This window comes from Mauremys reevesii, linkage group 11 (assembly GCF_016161935.1).
Source record: "Mauremys reevesii isolate NIE-2019 linkage group 11, ASM1616193v1, whole genome shotgun sequence".
NCBI classification, from domain to species: Eukaryota; Metazoa; Chordata; order Testudines; family Geoemydidae; genus Mauremys; species Mauremys reevesii.
In genome coordinates, this window is record NC_052633.1 from 39,930,697 (window position 1) to 39,949,892 (window position 19,196).

The following is a 19,196-nucleotide window of genomic DNA, read 5'->3' on the forward strand; positions in this document are numbered from 1 at the left end:
TGGCTTGTTGATTCTGCTTTCTGGACTTTTCCATATACATGATACACAATATTTTAAAATGAAAATATTCTGAAAATATTGTTATGGTAAATGTGATAATGAAATGTATGTGGATATTATTATTTAACATATATATTGCAGTAGCATCTAGGAAACAAACAAACAGCCCTATTGTGCTGGATGTTGTACAAACATATAGTAAATATAGTATATGTTTGTACAAGAGTTTATTTGCTGGAGTTGGAGGAGATGGGGAAATAAAATTAATGACCAGAACTCATTTCCATGCAGAGGTGACACCTGATTTTGGGCTAAGGGTTTACCAAGCAAGAATAGAAGGGACAGGTCAAACACAAGACCAGAGTACTAAAGGAAGGACAGAGGGTGAAATCCTGATTCCATTTAAGTAAATGACAAAACTTGCCGGATTTCATCTAGAGAAACCAGGTCAGATCCTTGGCCTACAGTGGCACGAAGTAGTCAGAAACCTGCAATATCAATGGTGATTCTCCCAGTGTTGGGCAAATCTCTCACTGGCATAGAGACAATCACAGCATATGTGACTAAAATGCAACTGCACTCCAGTGATCTGTCTGCCAGGATGGCCCACTGGGCTGTGAACAGCTGAAGAGTTTTGGTCAGCCCAGAAGCAGCTCTATTTAAGCCATGGGGCTTGCATGGCATCCATCTACCCTAGGACCAGGAAAGTTAAAAAGGTGACTTAGAGCCACTTTTCCTCTCCCTTTAGCTGCACTGACCCTAACTTGGCCACAACTACTGGTTTAGCCCTTTATGTAAATAAATTCAAAGTAATGAATTAAACTGAGGTCATTTGAGAACGTGGCCCAGAGTTCTAGAATTTAGCTTTTGCATTTCTTCCTAATAATCTTTTTACAGCTTTTTCTTTTAAATACAAATTTATGTAATGGATAGAATTCTGCCAGCATGATTCTGATTCCATTTCCACCAGTATAAATCAAGAGTAATTCTATTGAAGTTAATTGAGCTAGACCAGTGTAAAATTGGTGAGTGAAATCACACTGGGGCCATATGGATGTTCATCTGAGACTCTGAATTCCTTTCACAGCTCATTTACTAATAGTGAAAAAGAGGAGGAGGATTTTATCCAAGAGAAGCAGGTAGGTCTTTTGCTGCCTGTCACAGCCACCAGGGCCGGCTCTACTGTTTTTGCTGCCTCAAGCAGCGTACCGAACTGCCGCCACGGAGGCAGGGGCCATCCGTGTGCTGTTAGGGCGGCACGCGTGTTTCCGCAGCGGCAGCAATTCGGCGGCAGCTTCTATGTTCAGCTGTCCGCGGGGGCGCAGCTTTTGTCTTCTGGCTGAAGACAGAAGCGGCTGCCAAATTGCCGCCACCACGGAAACACACATGCTACCCTAAGGGCAGATGGACTGCCCCTGCCATCCACGGTGGCAATTTGGCGCGCTGCTTGGGGGCAAAAACACATGGACTGCCGCTCCTTACAGATTGCCGCCCCAAGCACGTGCTTGGAATGCTGGTGCCTGGAGCCAGCCCTGACAGCCATGGTTCTAAAGATATGTTTACACAGCAAAAGCTGTGCACAGGCTCATCTACACCCAAGCTAGCTTGAATCCAGCTAGTACAGGAAACAATAGCAGGAAAGACAGCACAGCCTGGGCTCCAGCACAGGTAATGCAAGCCTAGCATGGATCCTGGGAATTAACTTGGCTTGCTCACCTGTTCTGAAGCCCACACTGTGCTGTCTTTGATGCTATTACCCACGCTAGTTGGATTCGAGTTAGTTCAGGTAGGCTAGCCCATGCTCAGCTTCTTCTGTGCAGACACACCCTAGAGTTACTTCTCGTTTTTAAACAAGGAAATTGACAGTGTGATAAACACCATGGAGACTAACAGCTTTGAGGTGAGCAAAATAATTTCACAGGAAACTGAAGATAAAGGCTGCAGGAACCACAATGGAAGAAAAGGACACAGGATCCTGATTTCTGCTTCCTTGCATCTAGATAAACCCCACTAACCAAAGTGTTGGATGCCACATAAAGAAGAGGTGGTCTTAGAGATAACATGGATCTGTTCCATTAAGGGTTTTATAGCTCAGTATACATTTGAAATGGATCTGACAGCACACAAGGTTCCAGTGCAGAATGGGAAGCATGGGCCTAATAGATGGTCTTTGGTTTATACTTAGAAGTATTATTTACCAGTTGAAGCTTCTTCATTAATTTCCTGCGTAGGTCTAGATAGCATGGGTTGCAATTGTCTAGCCTGGATGTGACAAATACATGAACTACTGAGGCTAAGAATTTATCCAAGATAAAGACACAGAGTCTTATTAGCTGGAGATGGAGGGAGCAGCTAACAGTAACTGACTGGCAAGCTGCCACCCCAATAGACCTCCTTGTGGCCAGATGTGACTCAGTCTCCCCACATCGTTTGGCCAGGGCCTTCTCTGATTGTAGGAATGTCTCAGCCTTCCAGACAGCCCACATTGCAGATTCCTGCTTCTTCTGGGGCCACAGAGTCCTTTACCAAAGGACAACAAAAAGGTAAAAGAAACCAAACGTTCAGCCCAGCTGTGCTCAGCTAACCCCCTTTTCCTCCCAAGCACACCTCACTCACTACAGTTTGTCCCCATACCTTGTCTCAGGCGTGGGGACACAGTCCAGAGGCTGACACACACCACCTCCCCCAGCATTCAGGTAGACTACAGCTCCTCAGGGCCCCTATCTCCAGTCAGGCTTCCAGCTCACCCTTACAGTAGCCTGTCTGCTCTGCTTCCCCCTTCTCAGCCATCTTCCAGGTTGTTTCCCAGAGGGAGGGCATTTCCCACCTCCTCTCCTCTGGGACACATGTCTCTAAGTGGATTTATCCAGCTTATTATGGAGGGGGAAAAACCCCAAACCCAGCTCTCCCCCAGCTGGACTTTATCTCTAATTAGGCCTGGCCCATCCACCAGGTGAACCCAGGCTGGCTAATTGGCCTCTCAAGCCCATATTAACCCTTTCATGACATATGTGGGGTACACACCCTATCACACAGATGTTATTTGATTTTCCAGGGTCAGTGATGTGTCCACCATGACCTTAAGACTAAGCACTATCTTGACTGACAGAGGTCATATGTCTTTTACTGTAGGTGAAGTGATGGTGTTTGCCATCTCCTCAGAGCATTCACATCTTTCAATTAAGCATAATTTTGGGCTTTCCTGGTTTCAGTTTGCACTGTTCTTCTTAATTTCTTATTTCACTGTAAATTGTGGAATAACAACTTTCTTCTAGACTGTTTTGTAGTGCTGCTATGTACTCTCAAAAAAAGTTGCCATATTTCCACACCCAAGCAATTGTTAAGTAGATGATTTTATATAAATACTAACATTTTATTATACATTACATATACGTGTACACATTAAAGAGTCAGAGAGAGCACACATACCTGGTGGTGTGGCAAAAAGCTTTTATCAGCATGCCTTCGGGAATTTCAATTTATTTACAAAAGGTAAAGCTATTGTACAAATGACTTCTGCAGATCAGCACAAATGAATGCCAATAAAACTTTTACATAACATTGCACCATCATGTGTTCTGTGTATGTCATATACTTTACTGAAAACTATTTTTAAATGCTTTAGAGACTTTTAAAACTTTCCATTGGTACTCTTTTTCATAGCCCTCTGTTGCAAAGCCAGGTCCCTTAGTATCAAGAGTTCAACTGTACAGACCTCTGAGGAAGAAGAAAATTATAACTAACATACATTTGATACCTTTAAAAATTAACTTAATTAGTTTTTCTATCAATAATAATCATATGATTATCAGCACACATCCAATATCTCAATGTCTTCCAGAGCTGGAAGTAAATGCCCATTGAGAAGCTATGGATCTCCCAATTCCCAAAGTACACAGTGGCAAATTTTAGTGATGGCCAGATGTAAGCTATTAGACGTTACTCAGACTGGAAGCTCTTTTGGGGAGGGGCTGTTTTTTGCTATATGTCCAAACAGTACCTAGCAAGACTGTGCCAGATTCCCGATTAGGAGCTCTAGGTGCCACTACAATTCAAAATTAAACTTTGTTACTGGGCTAGGGCTGTATATTGCCCATCCTGAATCTCAGCTCAGTGTCGTTTTGGGTGGAAATGGCACATTTAAGGGGTGGGGAGTATAAGGAAACATGTATCTGTCAGGTTGTGTTATAGAAATGATGGCCTTGTGACAGTGTTTAAGGTTTTGGAATGTTAGGGTACGTCTACACTACGGGACTATTCCGAATTTGCATAAACCGGTTTTGTAAAACAGATTTTATAAAATCGAGTGCGCGCGGCCACACTAAACACATTAAATCGGTGGTGTGCGTCCATGGTCCGAGGCTAGCGTCGATTTCTGGAGCGTTGCACTGTGGGTAGCTATCCCGTAGCTATCCCATAGTTCCCGCAGCCTCCCCCGCCCCTTGGCATTTCCGGGTTGAGATCCCAGTGCCTGATGGGGCAAAAATCATTGTCGCGGGTGGTTCTGGGTACAGCCTCACCCCTCCCTCCCTCCCTGACAGCGGCAGACAACCGTTTCGCGCCTTTTTTGCTTTGCTTGGTGAACCGTGCAGACGCCATAGCACAGCAAGCATGGACCCTGCTCAGCTCCATACTGCAATCGTGGATGTTTTAAACACCTCGCGCACTCTCGTGCAGTATATGCTGAACCAGGACCTTCGAACCGAGGCGAGTAAGAGGCGGATACGGCAGCGCGGCGATGACAGTGATGAGGACGTGGACACAGAATTCTCTCAAACCGCGGGCCCCTGCGCTTTGGAGATCCTGATGGTAATGGGGCAGATTCTATCCATTGAACGCCGATTTTGGGCCCGGGAAACAAGCACTGACTGGTGGGACCGCATTGTGTTGCAGGTGTGGGACGATTCCCAGTGGCTGCGAAACTTTCGCATGCGTAAGGGCACTTTCATGGAACTTTGTGACTTGCTTGCCCCTGCCCTGAAACGCCATAATACCAAGATGAGAGCAGCCCTCACAGTAGAGAAGCGAGTGGCGATAGCCCTGTGGAAGCTTGCAACGCCAGACAGCTACCGGTCAGTCGGGAATCAATTTGGAGTTGGAAAATCTACTGTGGGGGCTGCTGTGATGCAAGTAGCCAAAGCAATCACTAAGCTGCTGCTACAAAAGGTTGTGACTCTGGGAAACGTGCAGGCCATAGTGGATGGCTTTGCTGCAATGGGATTCCCTAACTGTGGGGGGGCGATAGATGGAACCCATATCCCTATCTTGGCACCGCAGCACCAGGGCACCCAGTACGTAAACCGGAAGGGGTACTTTTCAATGGTGCTGCAAGCACTGGTGGATCACAAGGGACGTTTCACAAACATCCACGTGGGATGGCCAGGGAGGGTTCATGACGCTCGTGTCTTCAGAAGCACTACTCTGTTTAAACGGCTGCAGCAAGGGACTTACTTCCCAGACCAGAAAATAACAGTCGGGGATGTTGAAATGCCTGTCGTTATCCTGGGGGACCCAGCCTACCCCTTGATGCCATGGCTCATGAAGCCATACACAGGCAGCCTGGACAGTGGTCAGGATCTGTTCAATTACAGGCTGAGCAAGTGCAGAATGGTGGTGGAATGTGCATTTGGCCGTTTAAAGGCTCGCTGGCGCACATTACTGACTCGCTCAGACCTCAGCCAAACCAATGTCCCCTATGTTATTGCTGCTTGCTGTATTCTCCATAATCTCTGTGAGAGTAAGGGGGAGACCTTTATGGCGGGGTGGGAGGCTGAGGCAAATCACCTGGCCGCTGATTACGCGCAGCCAGACACCAGGGAGATTAGAAGAGCACACCAGGAAGCGGTGCGCATCAGAGAAGCTTTGAAAACGAGCTTCATCAATGGCCAGGGTACAGTGTGACTGCTGTGTTTGTTGATGAACACCCAACCCCCTTGACTGACTCAGTCCCTGTAAGCAACTCCCCCTCCCCCTTCGAGTACAGCTTACTTATGCAAATAAAGTCACTTATTTAAAAAGCATGAATTCTTTATTGATTCATTATAAAAAGAGGGAGAGAAGTAAGGGTGTGCTTTGGGAGGAGGAAAGGAGGGATGGAGAAGGCCATTAAAAAAAAATTCAGAGTAACGGCATCCTTCTGGTTGGGCTGTCCACAGGGGTGGAGTGGGCGGGTGCACGGAGCCTCCCCCCACGCGTTCTTACACGTCTGGGTGAGGAGGCTAAGGAACATGGTGAGGGTGGTTATACAGGGGCTGCAGCGGCACTCTGTGATCCTGCTGCCGTTCCTGAAGCTCCACAAGACGCCGGAGCATGTCAGTTTGATCACGCAGCAGCCCCAGAGTTGCATCCCGCCACCGCTGATCTTCCTGCCGCCACCGCTGATTTTCCTGCCGGTCTTCCTGTCGCCACCTCTCATCTCGGTTGTCCCTCCTGTCCTCACGTTCACTGGCCTCTTTCCTGTAATTTGAAACCACGTCCTTCCATTCATTCAGATGAGCTCTTTCATTGCGTGTAACTTCCATAATATCCGAGAACATCTCATCTCGCGTCTTCTTTTTCCTCCGCCTTATCTGTGCTAGCCTTTGGGATGGAGGAGGGATGGTTGAAAAATTTGCAGCTGCATGAGGGAGATAAATATTTAGAAAGATACATTTTACAGAACAATGGTTATACTGTTTCACAGTGAACATCACTATTCACCTAGCACATGTGATTTCCTACAAGGTCGCATTTTTCATCTTAATAGTGACCGCTTGCAGCTCTGGGTTTACAGATCTCACAGACACATCAGGTCCAGGCATCAGAATTCAGCTTGCATGCGGCCATGGTAAGCCACTGTCTCAGTGATTTACCCCTCCCCAACGCATGGCTAATACCACGCTAGCTCCTGCTAATCAACAACCTTCCCCTCCCCACCCACCGGTGACCAAACAGAAAAGATCATCGGCATTTCACTCCTCCCCTCCCCCCGCTTCGCTACGTGCAGGAAAGTGTCTTTTTTAAGCTGCTGCATTCCACGAAACCAGTAGAAAAATGGCCACCCCCCTTACTTAAATTCCTGATTTTTAACCAGGTTATCCTGAACGTTATCACTTTGCTGAGGATAACAGAACAAGATAAAGAGCGGATGCTTCTTGAATGCCAGCAGTCCCCGGGACCATACGCTGCGATGCTTTGCCACGCAATGATACCTGATTACTTGCTACATGCATGGCATGGTAAAGTGTCCTACCATGGTGGGCGGAACAAGGATGCCTTGCCCAGAAACCTTCTGCAAAGGCTTCTGGAGTACCTACAGGAGCGCTTCATCGAGATGTCCCTGGAGGATTTCCTCTCAATCCCCGGACATGTTAACAAACTTTTCTAAGTAACTATACTGTCTGCGAATGCATCCCAAGTCCTCTGGGCAAATCAATCATTAAAAAAGGCTTGCTTAAAAAACACTGTTTGCTATTTGCAAAGGTACACTCACCAGAGCTCCCTTCCAGGGCGTCATTCTCTGGAATAGTTGCTTGTGAGGGCTGGGAGCAGGGTAATTCCGTCAGGGTGATAAAAAGCTCCTGGCTGCTGGGGTTCACGGAGTGCTGTGTGCTCTCTGCGAGGTCTTCCTCTTCTTCTTCCTCTTCATCTTCCCCGTCTGCATAATCCTCAGACATGGCAGAGATTACAACCCCCACCTCGGAATCCACGGTCAGGGGTGGGGTACTTGTGGCGCAGCCCCCTAAAATTGCGTGCAGCTCAGCATAGAAGCGGCATGTTTTTCGACCTGCCCCGGACCTTCCGTTTGCTTCTTTGGTTTTCTGGTAGGCTTGTCTGAGCTCCTTAACTTTCACTCTGCACTGCACGGAGTCCCTGCTGTGGCCTTTATCTGTCATCGCCTTAGAAATTCTTTCAAATACTTTTTCATTTCGTCTTTTGGAACGCAGTTCTGTTAGCACTGAATCATCTCCCCATATAGCGATCAGATCCATTACCTCCTGAGCGGTCCATGCTGGGGCTCTTTTTCGATTCTCAGGAGACAGCATTGTTAACTGTGCTGATGAGCTGTGCGTGGTCACCTGTGATGATGAGCTCTCCACGCTGTCGAAGCAGGAAATGAATTTCAAAAGTTCGCGGGGCTTTTCCTGTCTACCTGGCCAGTGCATCCGAGTTGAGAATGCTGTCCAGAGCGGTCAGTGGTGCACTGTGGGATAGCTCCCGGAGGCCAATACCGTCGATTGCGGCCACACTAACCCTATTCCGATATGTTAATACCGATATTAGCGCTACTCCTCTCGTCGGGCAGGAGTACAGAAACCGATTTAAAGAGCCATTAAAATCGATATAAGGTGCCTCCTAGTGTGGACGGTTGTGGCGTTAAATCGGTTTTACGCTCCTAAAACCGATTTAAACGCCTAGTGTAGACCAGGCCTTAGTCTCAGGCTGATGGATTATGGGGTGGACTGCAGGTAAGGCAATCAAAGGTGCATGATAAGTGCTATTTATAACAAGGTTCCATGATTAATCACATGACTGTCACTTCCTAATAAATGTGTCTGTACGTCTTTAAAGAGTTTTGAGATCCTTAAGTAGACCATATTTAAATATACAATGTATTATTAGTCTGTGTCACACAGGGGGAGCCCAAACCAAAACCCACATTCCAAACTAACTCCCATTATAAGACCCTATTGTCAGTTGCTTATATCTTTGTGAAATTTTAACCATTTTGGCTGAAATTTTCCGTGTCAGGTATCTTCCTCAGCCTGAATTTCTTTGGAAAATTTCAGCCAACTGTTTCTGGGAACAAGGCTAATGAAGAATACATTGTTTTGCAATGTTAAATTCTTGAGACCTTTTCTTTGAAATACTCTAGCAGGGACTTGAAATTTGCCAGCAGAGCGGCCTGTGTGTCTGGGACATGCCTTTTGCCATCCCCATGAAAATCCACCCACATTTTGCCAAGTTATAAACCTTTGAATATGTGCCATTCACAGGTGCTCAGTGGAGAGTTTTTTTATTTTAACATCTAAAATCTGACTTTGCAGCTTTAATTATGTTTTTAATGTAGTATGTGCGTATAATATGAATAGTAGTGTTGGGGAAATGTGACTTACAGAGAGATAAAAATGATTTCTATACTGTGCTGAAGTATAATGAGGAGGCCGGTGGCACCTTAAAGACTAACATTTATTTGGGCATAAGCTTCCGTGGGTAAAAAAACACTTCTTCAAATGCATGGAGTGAAAATTACAGATACAAGCATAAATATACTGGCACATGAAGAGAAGGGAGGTGAAGGTGTTGAAGTATTTTTTCACAATACTCAACAGAAGTAGTACTTCATTTAATAAGAAACTGATAAACACAGAATCATAGTAATATTAGGCTGGAAGAGACCTTGAGAGGTCATCTAGTCAATCCCCTCACCCCGCCCCCCAGCTGAGGCAGGACCAACTATATGTAGCTAGACCATCCCTGATAGATGTTTGTCTAACCTGTTATTAAAAACCTCCAGTGATGGGGATTCCACAATCTCCCATAGAAGTCTATTCCAGTGCTTAACTACCCTTATAGTCAGAAAGTTTTCCCCAATATCTACCCTAAATCTCCCTTGCCGCAGATTAAGCCGATTACATACTAAGCAGTCTGTGGATTCAAGGTTATTGAAAATTTCCACTTGCTATTTCCTGCATTTAAGGCCTAAATTGTGCTTCTACAGTCTGCCCTGTGTAAGGGTGGCACTGCTGCAGTAATAGCACAAGGAAGGAATTGTGCCCCAAAACAGTTAAGGTTTCTTCCCACCTTTCCTGTGTTTTTTGGGGAGGTGGCTAGTAATCTGCTACTGGTCTTGATCAGTAACAGATTGCTACCCTCCCTGCAGTTGAGCTGCACTGGCCATAGCATAGAGTCCAGGATTCATCCACTCAAGGGAAGTAGCAGGTGGGCAGTGCACACTTACATCTGTGTGTCTGGAGCCAAGGCCAGGGCTTTATGCTGATAAGCCAAACAATTTTTGATGTTGGTAAAGATCAGTCTAAAGATGGCAATAAATTCTGTATGTAATGTATTTGGGATGGATCGGATTGTAAATTCTTTGAAGCAGGAACCATGTCTTCTTACAGGTTTATATAGTACCCACTGCAGTGGAGCTGCTGTCATACCTTGGTCTCTGGATGCTACTTATAGAATCATAGGATTGGAAGGGACCTCAAGAGGTCATCTAGTCCAGTCCCCTGCACTCATGGCAGGACTAAGTATCTAGACTATTCCTGACAGTCTGAAAAATCTCCAGTGATGGAGATTCCACAGCCTCCCTAGGCAATTTATTCCAGTGCTTAAACAGCCTCACAGGAAGTTTTTCCTAGTGTCCAACCTAAACCTCTCTTGCTGCAATTTAAGAGCATTTTTCTTTTTAACCTCTGAAGATAGGACAAGAAACAATTTTTCTCCCTCCTCCTTGTAACAACCTTTTATGAAAACTGTTATGTTCCCCCTTCATCTTCTCTTCTTCAGACTAAACAAACCCAATTTTTTCAGTCTTCCCTCAGAGGTCATGTTTTCTAGACCTTTAATCATTTTTGTTGCTCTTCTCTGGACTTTCTCCAATTTGTCCACATCTTTCCTGAAATGTGGCACCCAGAACTGGACCCAATATTCCAATTGAGGCCTAATCAGCACAGCACAGAGCAGAAGAATTACTTCTCATGTCTTGCTTACAACACTCCTGCTAACACCTCCCAGAATGATGTTCGCTTTTTTTGCAACAGCATTACACTATTGACTCATATTTAGCTTATGGTCCACTATGACCACAGATCCCTTTCCGCAGTACTCCCTCCTAGGCAGTCATTTCCCATTTTGTATGTGTGCAATTGATTGTTCCTTCCTAGGTGGAGTACTTTGCATTTGTCATTATTAAATTTCATCCTATTTACTTCAGACCATTTCTCCAGTTTGTCCAGATCATTTTGAATTATAATGCTATCGTCCAAAGCACTTGCAACCCATCCCAGCTTGGTATCATCCACAAATTCTATAAGCATATTCTCTATGCCATTATCTAAATCACTGATGAAGATATTGAACATAACCGGACCCAGAACCGATCTCTACAGGACTCCACTCATTATGCCTTTCCAGCATGACTGTGAACCAGGGATAACTACTTTCCAGAAATGGTTTTCCCACCAATTATGCACCCACCTTTTCGTAGCTCCATCTAGGTTGCATTTCCCTAGTTTGTTTATGAGAAGGTCATGAGAGACAGTAAAAGCTTTAATAAAGTCAAGATTTACCAAGCCTACTGCTTCCCTGCTATCCACAAGGCATGTTCTCCTGTCAAAGAAAGCTATCCAGTTGGTTTGACAAGATTTTTTTTTGACAAATCCTTATCACCTTATTATCTTCTATATGTTTGCAAATTGATTGCTTATTTATTTGCTCCATTATCTTTCCGGGTACAGAAGTTAAGCTGACTGGTCTATACTTCCTCAGGTTATCCTTATTTCCCTTCTTATAGATTAATACAATGTTTGCCCCTTTCCAGTCTTCTGGAATCTCTCCCATCTTCCATGACGTTTCAAAGATAATTGCTAACGGCTCAGGTATCTCCTCAGTCAGCTCCTTGAGTATTCTAGGATGCATTTCATCAGGTCCTGGTGACCTGAAGACATCTAACTTGTCTAAGTAATTTTTAACTTGTTCTTTCTCTATTTTAGCCTCTGATTGTACTTCATTTTCACTGGCATTCACTATGTTAGACGTCCAATCACTACCAACCTTCTTGGTGAAAACTGAAACAAAGTAGTAATTAAGCACCTCTGCCATTTTCTGTTATTGTTCTCTCCCACCCCCCATTGAGCAACGAGCCTACCCTGTCCTTGGTCTTCCTCTTGCTTCTAATGTATTAGTACAGTGTTTTCGTGTTACCCTTTATGGCTCTATCTAGTTTGATCTCGTTTTGTGCCTTGCCCTTTCCAATTCTGTCCCTACATACTTGTGTTATTTGTTTATATTCATCCTTTGTAATTTTACCTAGTTTCCACTTTTTCTAGGACTCTTTTATTTTTAGATCATTGGGTAAACCAGGGTGGTTTCTTGCCATACTTCTTATCTTTCCTACACAGCGCGATAGTTTGCTCTTGTGCCTCAACAATATCTCTTTGAAAAACTGTCAACCGTCTTCAATTGTTTTTCCCCTTAGACTTGCTTCCCATGGGATCTTACCTACCAACTCCCTGTGCTTGCTAAAGTCTGCCTTCTTGAAATCCATTGTCTTTATTTTGCTATTCTTACTCCTACCATTCCTTAGAATCATGAACTCTTCCATTTCATGATCACTTTCACCCAAGCTGCCTTCCACTTTAAAATTCTCAACCAGTTCCTCCCTATTTGTCAAAGTCAAATCTAGAACAGCCTGTCCCCTAGTTGCTTCTCCGCCTTCTGAAATCAAAAATTGTCTCCAATACATTCCAAGAACTTATTGGAGAATCTGTGCCCTGCTGTGTTATTTTCCCAACAGATGTCTAAGTAGTTGAAGTCCCACATCACCACCAAGTCCAGTGCTTTGGATGATTTTGTTAATTGTTTAAAAAAAGCCTCATTCACCTCTTCTTCCTGGTTAGGTTACTTGACTAATCATAATGGAGAAGAACTGATTTAACATGGAGCAGAGTATCTGTAACAGTAGCAGGACAGGCAGAGAGTTAGATTATACTGGACAAACACGAGCTCACAGGCACAATCCCTCCCCCAGCTCCCAGGCATACAGGGGGAATTCACATGCTGCATCATACTTTGGGGTGATTTCAGCCTGCACCTCACAGCACTCTCAGCTAGCTCTGTGCAGTGGCATGGAGAAAGGGCCATGGCCCTGACTCTTCCTCATCCCCTCTGTAGAGACTGATGCTCTTGGGGTGCAAGGAGGAAGCAGTCTTTGAGCTCTTCCAAGCATCGGCTGACATTGGTGAGTCTAGATCTTCTGTATGGTGCATAACTGGGGTAGGGAAGGCTCCTCGTGCCTTCTCCCCACCACTCCATATTCATGTTCTACCCAGAGGCAGTTTGGTCCAGAGGTGAGATAAAACAGAAACTGTTCTGGTCTGAGCCTGGGCTAGATGAGGGATTAATATTCCCCCAGCAGAAAAATAGGGAAGACACATTCACCTTGAAACCTCTAGCTATTCCAGTATTTTAACTTGTACATGTACATTTAGGCTTTTCCTTTTTAATCAGCAGATCCTTACAGTATATAAGTATATACATTTTTATGAGTCATGAATCATGACATTTAATTTTCTTCATCAACATTAGTAGGTATTTGTTTATAATAATGGGCCAGAGCTTATCTAGTACTAGACAAATTTTATATTACAAAATGATTGCTGAGCATAGGAAGGTGTGTTCATTTGCATTTAAATTCACTTTCAAAACAGTGAAATCCTGCCACCTTCTGGACAGTAACCAAACCAAGAGACATTTCTTATAGTCAGCCTTAAAGGATGCTGGAAAAAAAGTACCCTCTACTAATGATGAGAATTCATTGCTTTTTTAACCACACTTTTAAAATTAAGTGTTTGGATTAACAACTATTTTTATACAGCCTAAGGAAAACAATCATATTAAGTATTAAAGGGCATCCCCCCTCACTAGTAATAGCTAACCAAGCTGCAAACAACTTTAAAATGTTCAATTCTTAATCTTTCCTGATAGTCACTTTACTGCTCATGTTTATACTTTCAGGTCTGCTACAAAAACATTTTTTCTAAGTGATCAATAAAAATCCTTATATTAGCAGTATTAGTGATAAATCCATTAAATGAATATATATAAAAACAAAGTCAAATGGGAAAGAGAAAGATTGTGTGGTATTCATGTTATGGTTGACCAAAATAAGTTATAAAGGCACGAGTGGGAAGCTTGTTTCTCCATTCATATGGCATGCAGCACTTAATACAAATAAAACGGCTAATGCATGTAGGTGATCATCCGAAGTAATAAATGTCTGAAAATTAAAGTTTTAAATTGTGTTTCCAGGACTAGTCAGAGGAAGGCTGCAGAATAATACAATGCACAGTACCTTATTTTGGCTACAAATCCTAACTGTTCTTGTGCTTGGATGAGATCAGCCAACTGTTTTTGCAGCGACATATCCTTACCATGGGCTTGTCTAATAAATGGATGCTCTAAAAGGTGGGTGACTGAAGGACGCTTTTCAAAATCCTTAATAAGACACCTGGGGAAATAGAGCAATAGCATTATACATACAGCACTTACTATTTGATAACAAAACCATTGAATTTGACTTAAACATTAAACTGTTGGCTTATTGTCTGGCAGTTCTGTCACAGAGACCAGATTGCTTTTTCTACTTATCAGTGTTATTAATTATATGAGGGGACCATATTCACTTTTAATTTCAGTGGTGTAAATCTGGAACAACATTACTTAACTCATTGGAGTTACTTAACACTTATAACACTGGTTAACAGAGCAGAATTTGGGCCAGTAAACATATGTCAAATCTTTTTTAAAAGCGTAAACAGCATAAAGTACAGGTTTGCAGCATTACTATAGTCTTGTTTGTAGTATCCATTCAAAGTCGTTTTCATCTGAGAAGAGTAAAGTCCTGTAGTCATTACTTTCCTACATATTATCCAATGGGAATTCTGACTGAGTGAGGACTGCAGGATTTAGCCCAATAAAATAAATGAGCGAGTGAACACTGCTCAGAACAATTTTATGCCAAGTTTTTAATAAACTAATAACATTTTCAATGGTTCTTACATACTACGGTGATGGGTATTAGTATAAGAACCTTGGTAGGTAAATTAGCAAACCTACTTAATATAGATCAGACTAGATACAAATGATTCAGACTTAAATGTTAACCAGGATGGGCAAGTTCAATCACTGGTGGGGTCAGGTGATCTCATAATGAGCAAGCAGACAGAGCTTATTAAATTAACATGGAATTTAACTAATAAATATCATAGTGTAGTGTCAAAGATCTAAAATCTAGGAAGCCATGATAAGAAGTATAATTCCGTGCCAGCAGCAGAGTAAAGCTGGAATAATATGCTCCAAATAGAGAAATGCATTTAAACTATTAGACTTTTTTCAAAAGTGTCCTTTAATTTCTTTTTGTATTAGTTTGTTCAATTTTATTTATTTCAGTAATTATACTGTGATTGTAACATTAAGATCATTTGAGAATCAGCAAAAGAGACTATATTAAAGTATATATGGCAATCCTATCATTTCAGGGAACTCCTACTGGATTCCAGTCCAAGATGAGATTATCTGAATAGATGCTTTAAAATTAAAATGTTTTTACACTTCATATTTACCGATGTTTCATGAAGCAATCAAATATACATTAAAGAAGTCTTTCCTTTACATGAGAAAATTTGACAAGCAGAGGATACCATTTTACACAAAGTGCAATGAAACTTTCATACCTTTTATAGCACTCAATAGTCTACCAATAGCAAATCTGCAGATTTTAAATTATATCTAAAACATTACACATTTTAGTTTATTACAAAACGCACTAGCAAATTATTAAAGCTCAGCCTCACCTTGAATATTTTCTAGAACATTAAAGCCTGGTTCCCAGAATAATCCTGCAACATCTGTCTTTCAAAATAACTTTAATAATTGTGGTTCATCAGGACCATTTTCACAGCCCTTCTCGTTGACCATCATCTAGTCCAGAAAAGACAGTCTGTAAAATGTTCTGTCAGTTTTACAATTGGTCAGGGGAGTTTTGCTATCTGTTAGAACTGGAGCTTCCTGATAGAAAAACTAAACAAACAGAACCTACATTATCTCCATTCCTCTGACTGCAGGGCTATAAATACCACTCCTATCCTGCCATGAAAAGAAATCAATCATTTGTCTTTTACATGTTCTGAGTCCTTTTTGTTTTGTTTTGTTTGGGGGTTTTTTAGCCGTGATTTTTATAAGTGAATGCACTCACATATAAAATATTGCGCACGTCAATCTCCATTTAAATGTATACCCTTCTCTTTTGTGTGTGAGTTTTGTAAATGGAGAGCTAATACTATAATGAAAATGAGAGAAACGCAAAACTATCAGGTATTCAAAGTCAGATTCCTTATTAAATAGAACTAGTGATTCACTTTATTTCAAATGTCTACCATGGGGAATTGGTACTGAAAGTTTATATTGAATTCATTTGACGTTTACCACCCTTGACAATACTAGGCTCAAAGACAACATTCCAATTGTTTTAAGACAACAAAACAGTAAGGGTTAGACTGAAGTCTGCACAAGAAACGGGATAGCTAAAGTGCTGTTAAAAGCACTAATGGCATGGAAACTTTATCTTACTGTCTTGCAGACACTACGACAACTTCTACTCCGAGTTACACCAGTGGAAGTCCAGAGAAACTCTGCTGACTAGGCCTAGAGCTTCTGAGAGATGGTCTTACATGTAGGGATGGCCCAGGGCTGAAGCATCCAACTGTCCATGGTACTGCATGCAAGTATATTCTAAAATTACCTACACTATACTGTGGTTTTGTCATGGTATTCTGGTAAATGTCACAAAAATATAGTAAAAAATAGAAGTTAGAGGTATTGTTTTATTCTTCCAGTTTTAATGCAATTACAAAGCACAATGAGCCAATATTAATTGTGACCAGATGCTTAACACAATTATTATTATTAACATCGAGGAGGACAGAACATAAGGCAGGATAGAGAACAGGTTAAAAATATTTAGATAAGTTAGATGTAGGGCCTGACAAAATTTATCCTAGGGTATTTAAGAAACAAGCTGAAGCAATCTTGGAACCATTAGCGATTATCCCCGATAACTCATGGAGAACAGGTGAGATCCCAGAGGACTGGAGAAGGGAAAATATAGTGCCTATCTTTAAAAGGGTCGCAATGGAGACCCAAGGAATTTCCAGTCAGCCTAAATTCGATACCTGGGAAGATATTGTAACAAAATTATTAAACAATCAATTTGTGAGCACCTAGAGAATAATGGGGTGATAAGTAAAAGCCTACATGGATTTGTCAAGAACAAATCATGCTAGACCAACCTAATTTCTTTCTCTGGCAGGGCTACTGGCCTAGTGAATATGGGGGGGAAGCACTAGATGTGATATGTCTTGATTTAAGTAAGGCTTTTTACTCAGTCCCAAAGGACATTCTCAAAGCAAACTACGGAAATGTGGTCTAGATGAAATTACTATAACACAAGTGCACAACTGGTTGAAAGACCATACTGAAAGTATAATTATCAATGGTTCAGAGTCAAACTGGGAGGATGTATTTAGCGGAATCCTGCAGGGGGTCTGTCCTCGGTCCAGTACTATTCAACATTTTCATTAATGACTTGAATACTGGAATGGAGAGTATGCTTATAAAATGTGGAGATAACACAAAGCTGGAAGCAGTTGCAATACTTTGGAGGACAGGATTAGAATTAAAAATGACCTTGACAAATTAGAGAATTAGTCTGAAACCAACAAGATGAAATTCAGTAAAGATCAGTGCACAGCCCTATACTTTGTTCATTTGATATTTTTTTTCCAAATACAAAATTGGGTATCACTGCCTAGACAGTAGTACAGCAGAAAAGGATATGGGTGTTATAGTGGATCAGAAATTGAATATGAGCCAACAATGTGATGAAGTTGCAGAAAAGTCAAATATTCTGGGATGTATTAACAGGAATGTAAGACACAGGAGGTAATTGTCCCACTCTGCTTAGCACTGATGAGACCTTGGCTGAGATGCCGTGTTCAGTTCTGGGCACCACACTTTAAGAAAGACGTGGATAAATTGGGGAGAATCTAGAGGAGAGCATCAAAAATGAAAAGAGGTTTAGACAACCTGACCTAAGAAAAAAGGTTAAAAAACTGGGCATGTTTAGTTTTGAGAAAAGACGACTCAGGAGTAACGTAGTAACAGTCTTCAAATATCTTAAGAGCAGTGATAAAGAGTCTGATGATCAATTCTATTCTATGTCCACTGAAGGAAGGACAAGAAGTAATCAGCTTAACTTGCAGCAATGGAGATTTGGGTTAGATATTAGGCAAAACTTTATAAGGATAGTTAAGTACTGCAATAAGTTACTAAGGGTATGTCTACACTACAAGACTATTTCGAATCAACTTAAGTCGAATTTGTGGAATCGACCTTATGAAGTCGAATTTGTGTATCCACACTAAATACACTAATTCGACTGTGTGAGTCCACAGTAACGGGGCCAGCGTCGACTTTGGAAGAGGTGCACTGTGGGAAGCTATCCCACAGTTCCCGCACTCCCCGCTGCCCATTGGAATTCTGGGATTTCCCCCCAATGCATGCTGGGGGGAAAATGTGTCGAGGGAGGTTTTTGGTAACTTTCATCATTGAACCGTCAATCACGCCCTCCCTCCCTCCCCGAAAGCGCCTGCGGGCAATCTGTTCGTGCACTTTTCTGCTCAGTGACAGCACGGACGCCACAGCACTGCGAGCACGGAGCCCGCTGCAGTTATGGCCGTTGTCAACTCCTCGCACCTTATCGTCCACCTCTTCCACAGTCAGCTGCTGAGAAATCGGTCTACTTTTCAATGGTGCTGCGAGCACTGGTGGACCATGGGGGACATTTTACCAACATCAACGTCGGGTGGCCAGGCAAAGTTCATGACGCGCGTGTTTTCAGGAACTCTGCTCTGTTTAGACACCTGCAGGAAGGTAGTTTCTTCCCGGACCACAAAATAACTCTTGGGGATGTGCAGATGCCTACAGTGATCCTCGGGGACCCAGCCTACCCGCTAATGCCCTGGCTCATGAAGCCCTATGCAGGCGCCTTGCACAGCGACAAGGAACTCTTCAAGTACCAGCAAGCAGCGAGCAGCGTGACCTGTGACTGTTCAGTTTCTTTACAGAGAAGCTGAACCTGCCCCTGTTTCTTTACCAAGTTACTGTTGACTAGCATCTGCAGTTACATACCCCGTCCACCCCCCTTCCCCCACTTCCAACACACATTTAAAAATAAAATACATCTTCCACTGTAACTTTACAAAGGTTTCTTTATTGATGACTTTGCATTAAATGGTTGAAACTGGGACACAGACTGTGCTGGGTAGGGTGTGCGGTGATGTAAAGACCACCTCTAAACTCGAGGAATGACAGGCTCCTATTCCCAAAGCGCTCTGCAGTGCCGGACTGGTTGTTTCAACGGAGCCTGCCAT

At 42.8% G+C, this 19,196-nt stretch overlaps 1 protein-coding gene across 1 annotated transcript in view; it reads right to left on the reverse strand.

The window, feature by feature from the left end:
* The window catches only part of MYO3B (myosin IIIB), a 347,455-nt gene that overhangs the window by 194,385 nt on the left and 133,874 nt on the right, over positions 1-19,196 (reverse strand). The window contains exon 11 of the mRNA XM_039493716.1: positions 14,060-14,215. Within this exon, the coding sequence (XP_039349650.1) occupies positions 14,060-14,215 (156 nt within the window). The remainder of the gene's footprint in view (positions 1-14,059; positions 14,216-19,196) is intronic.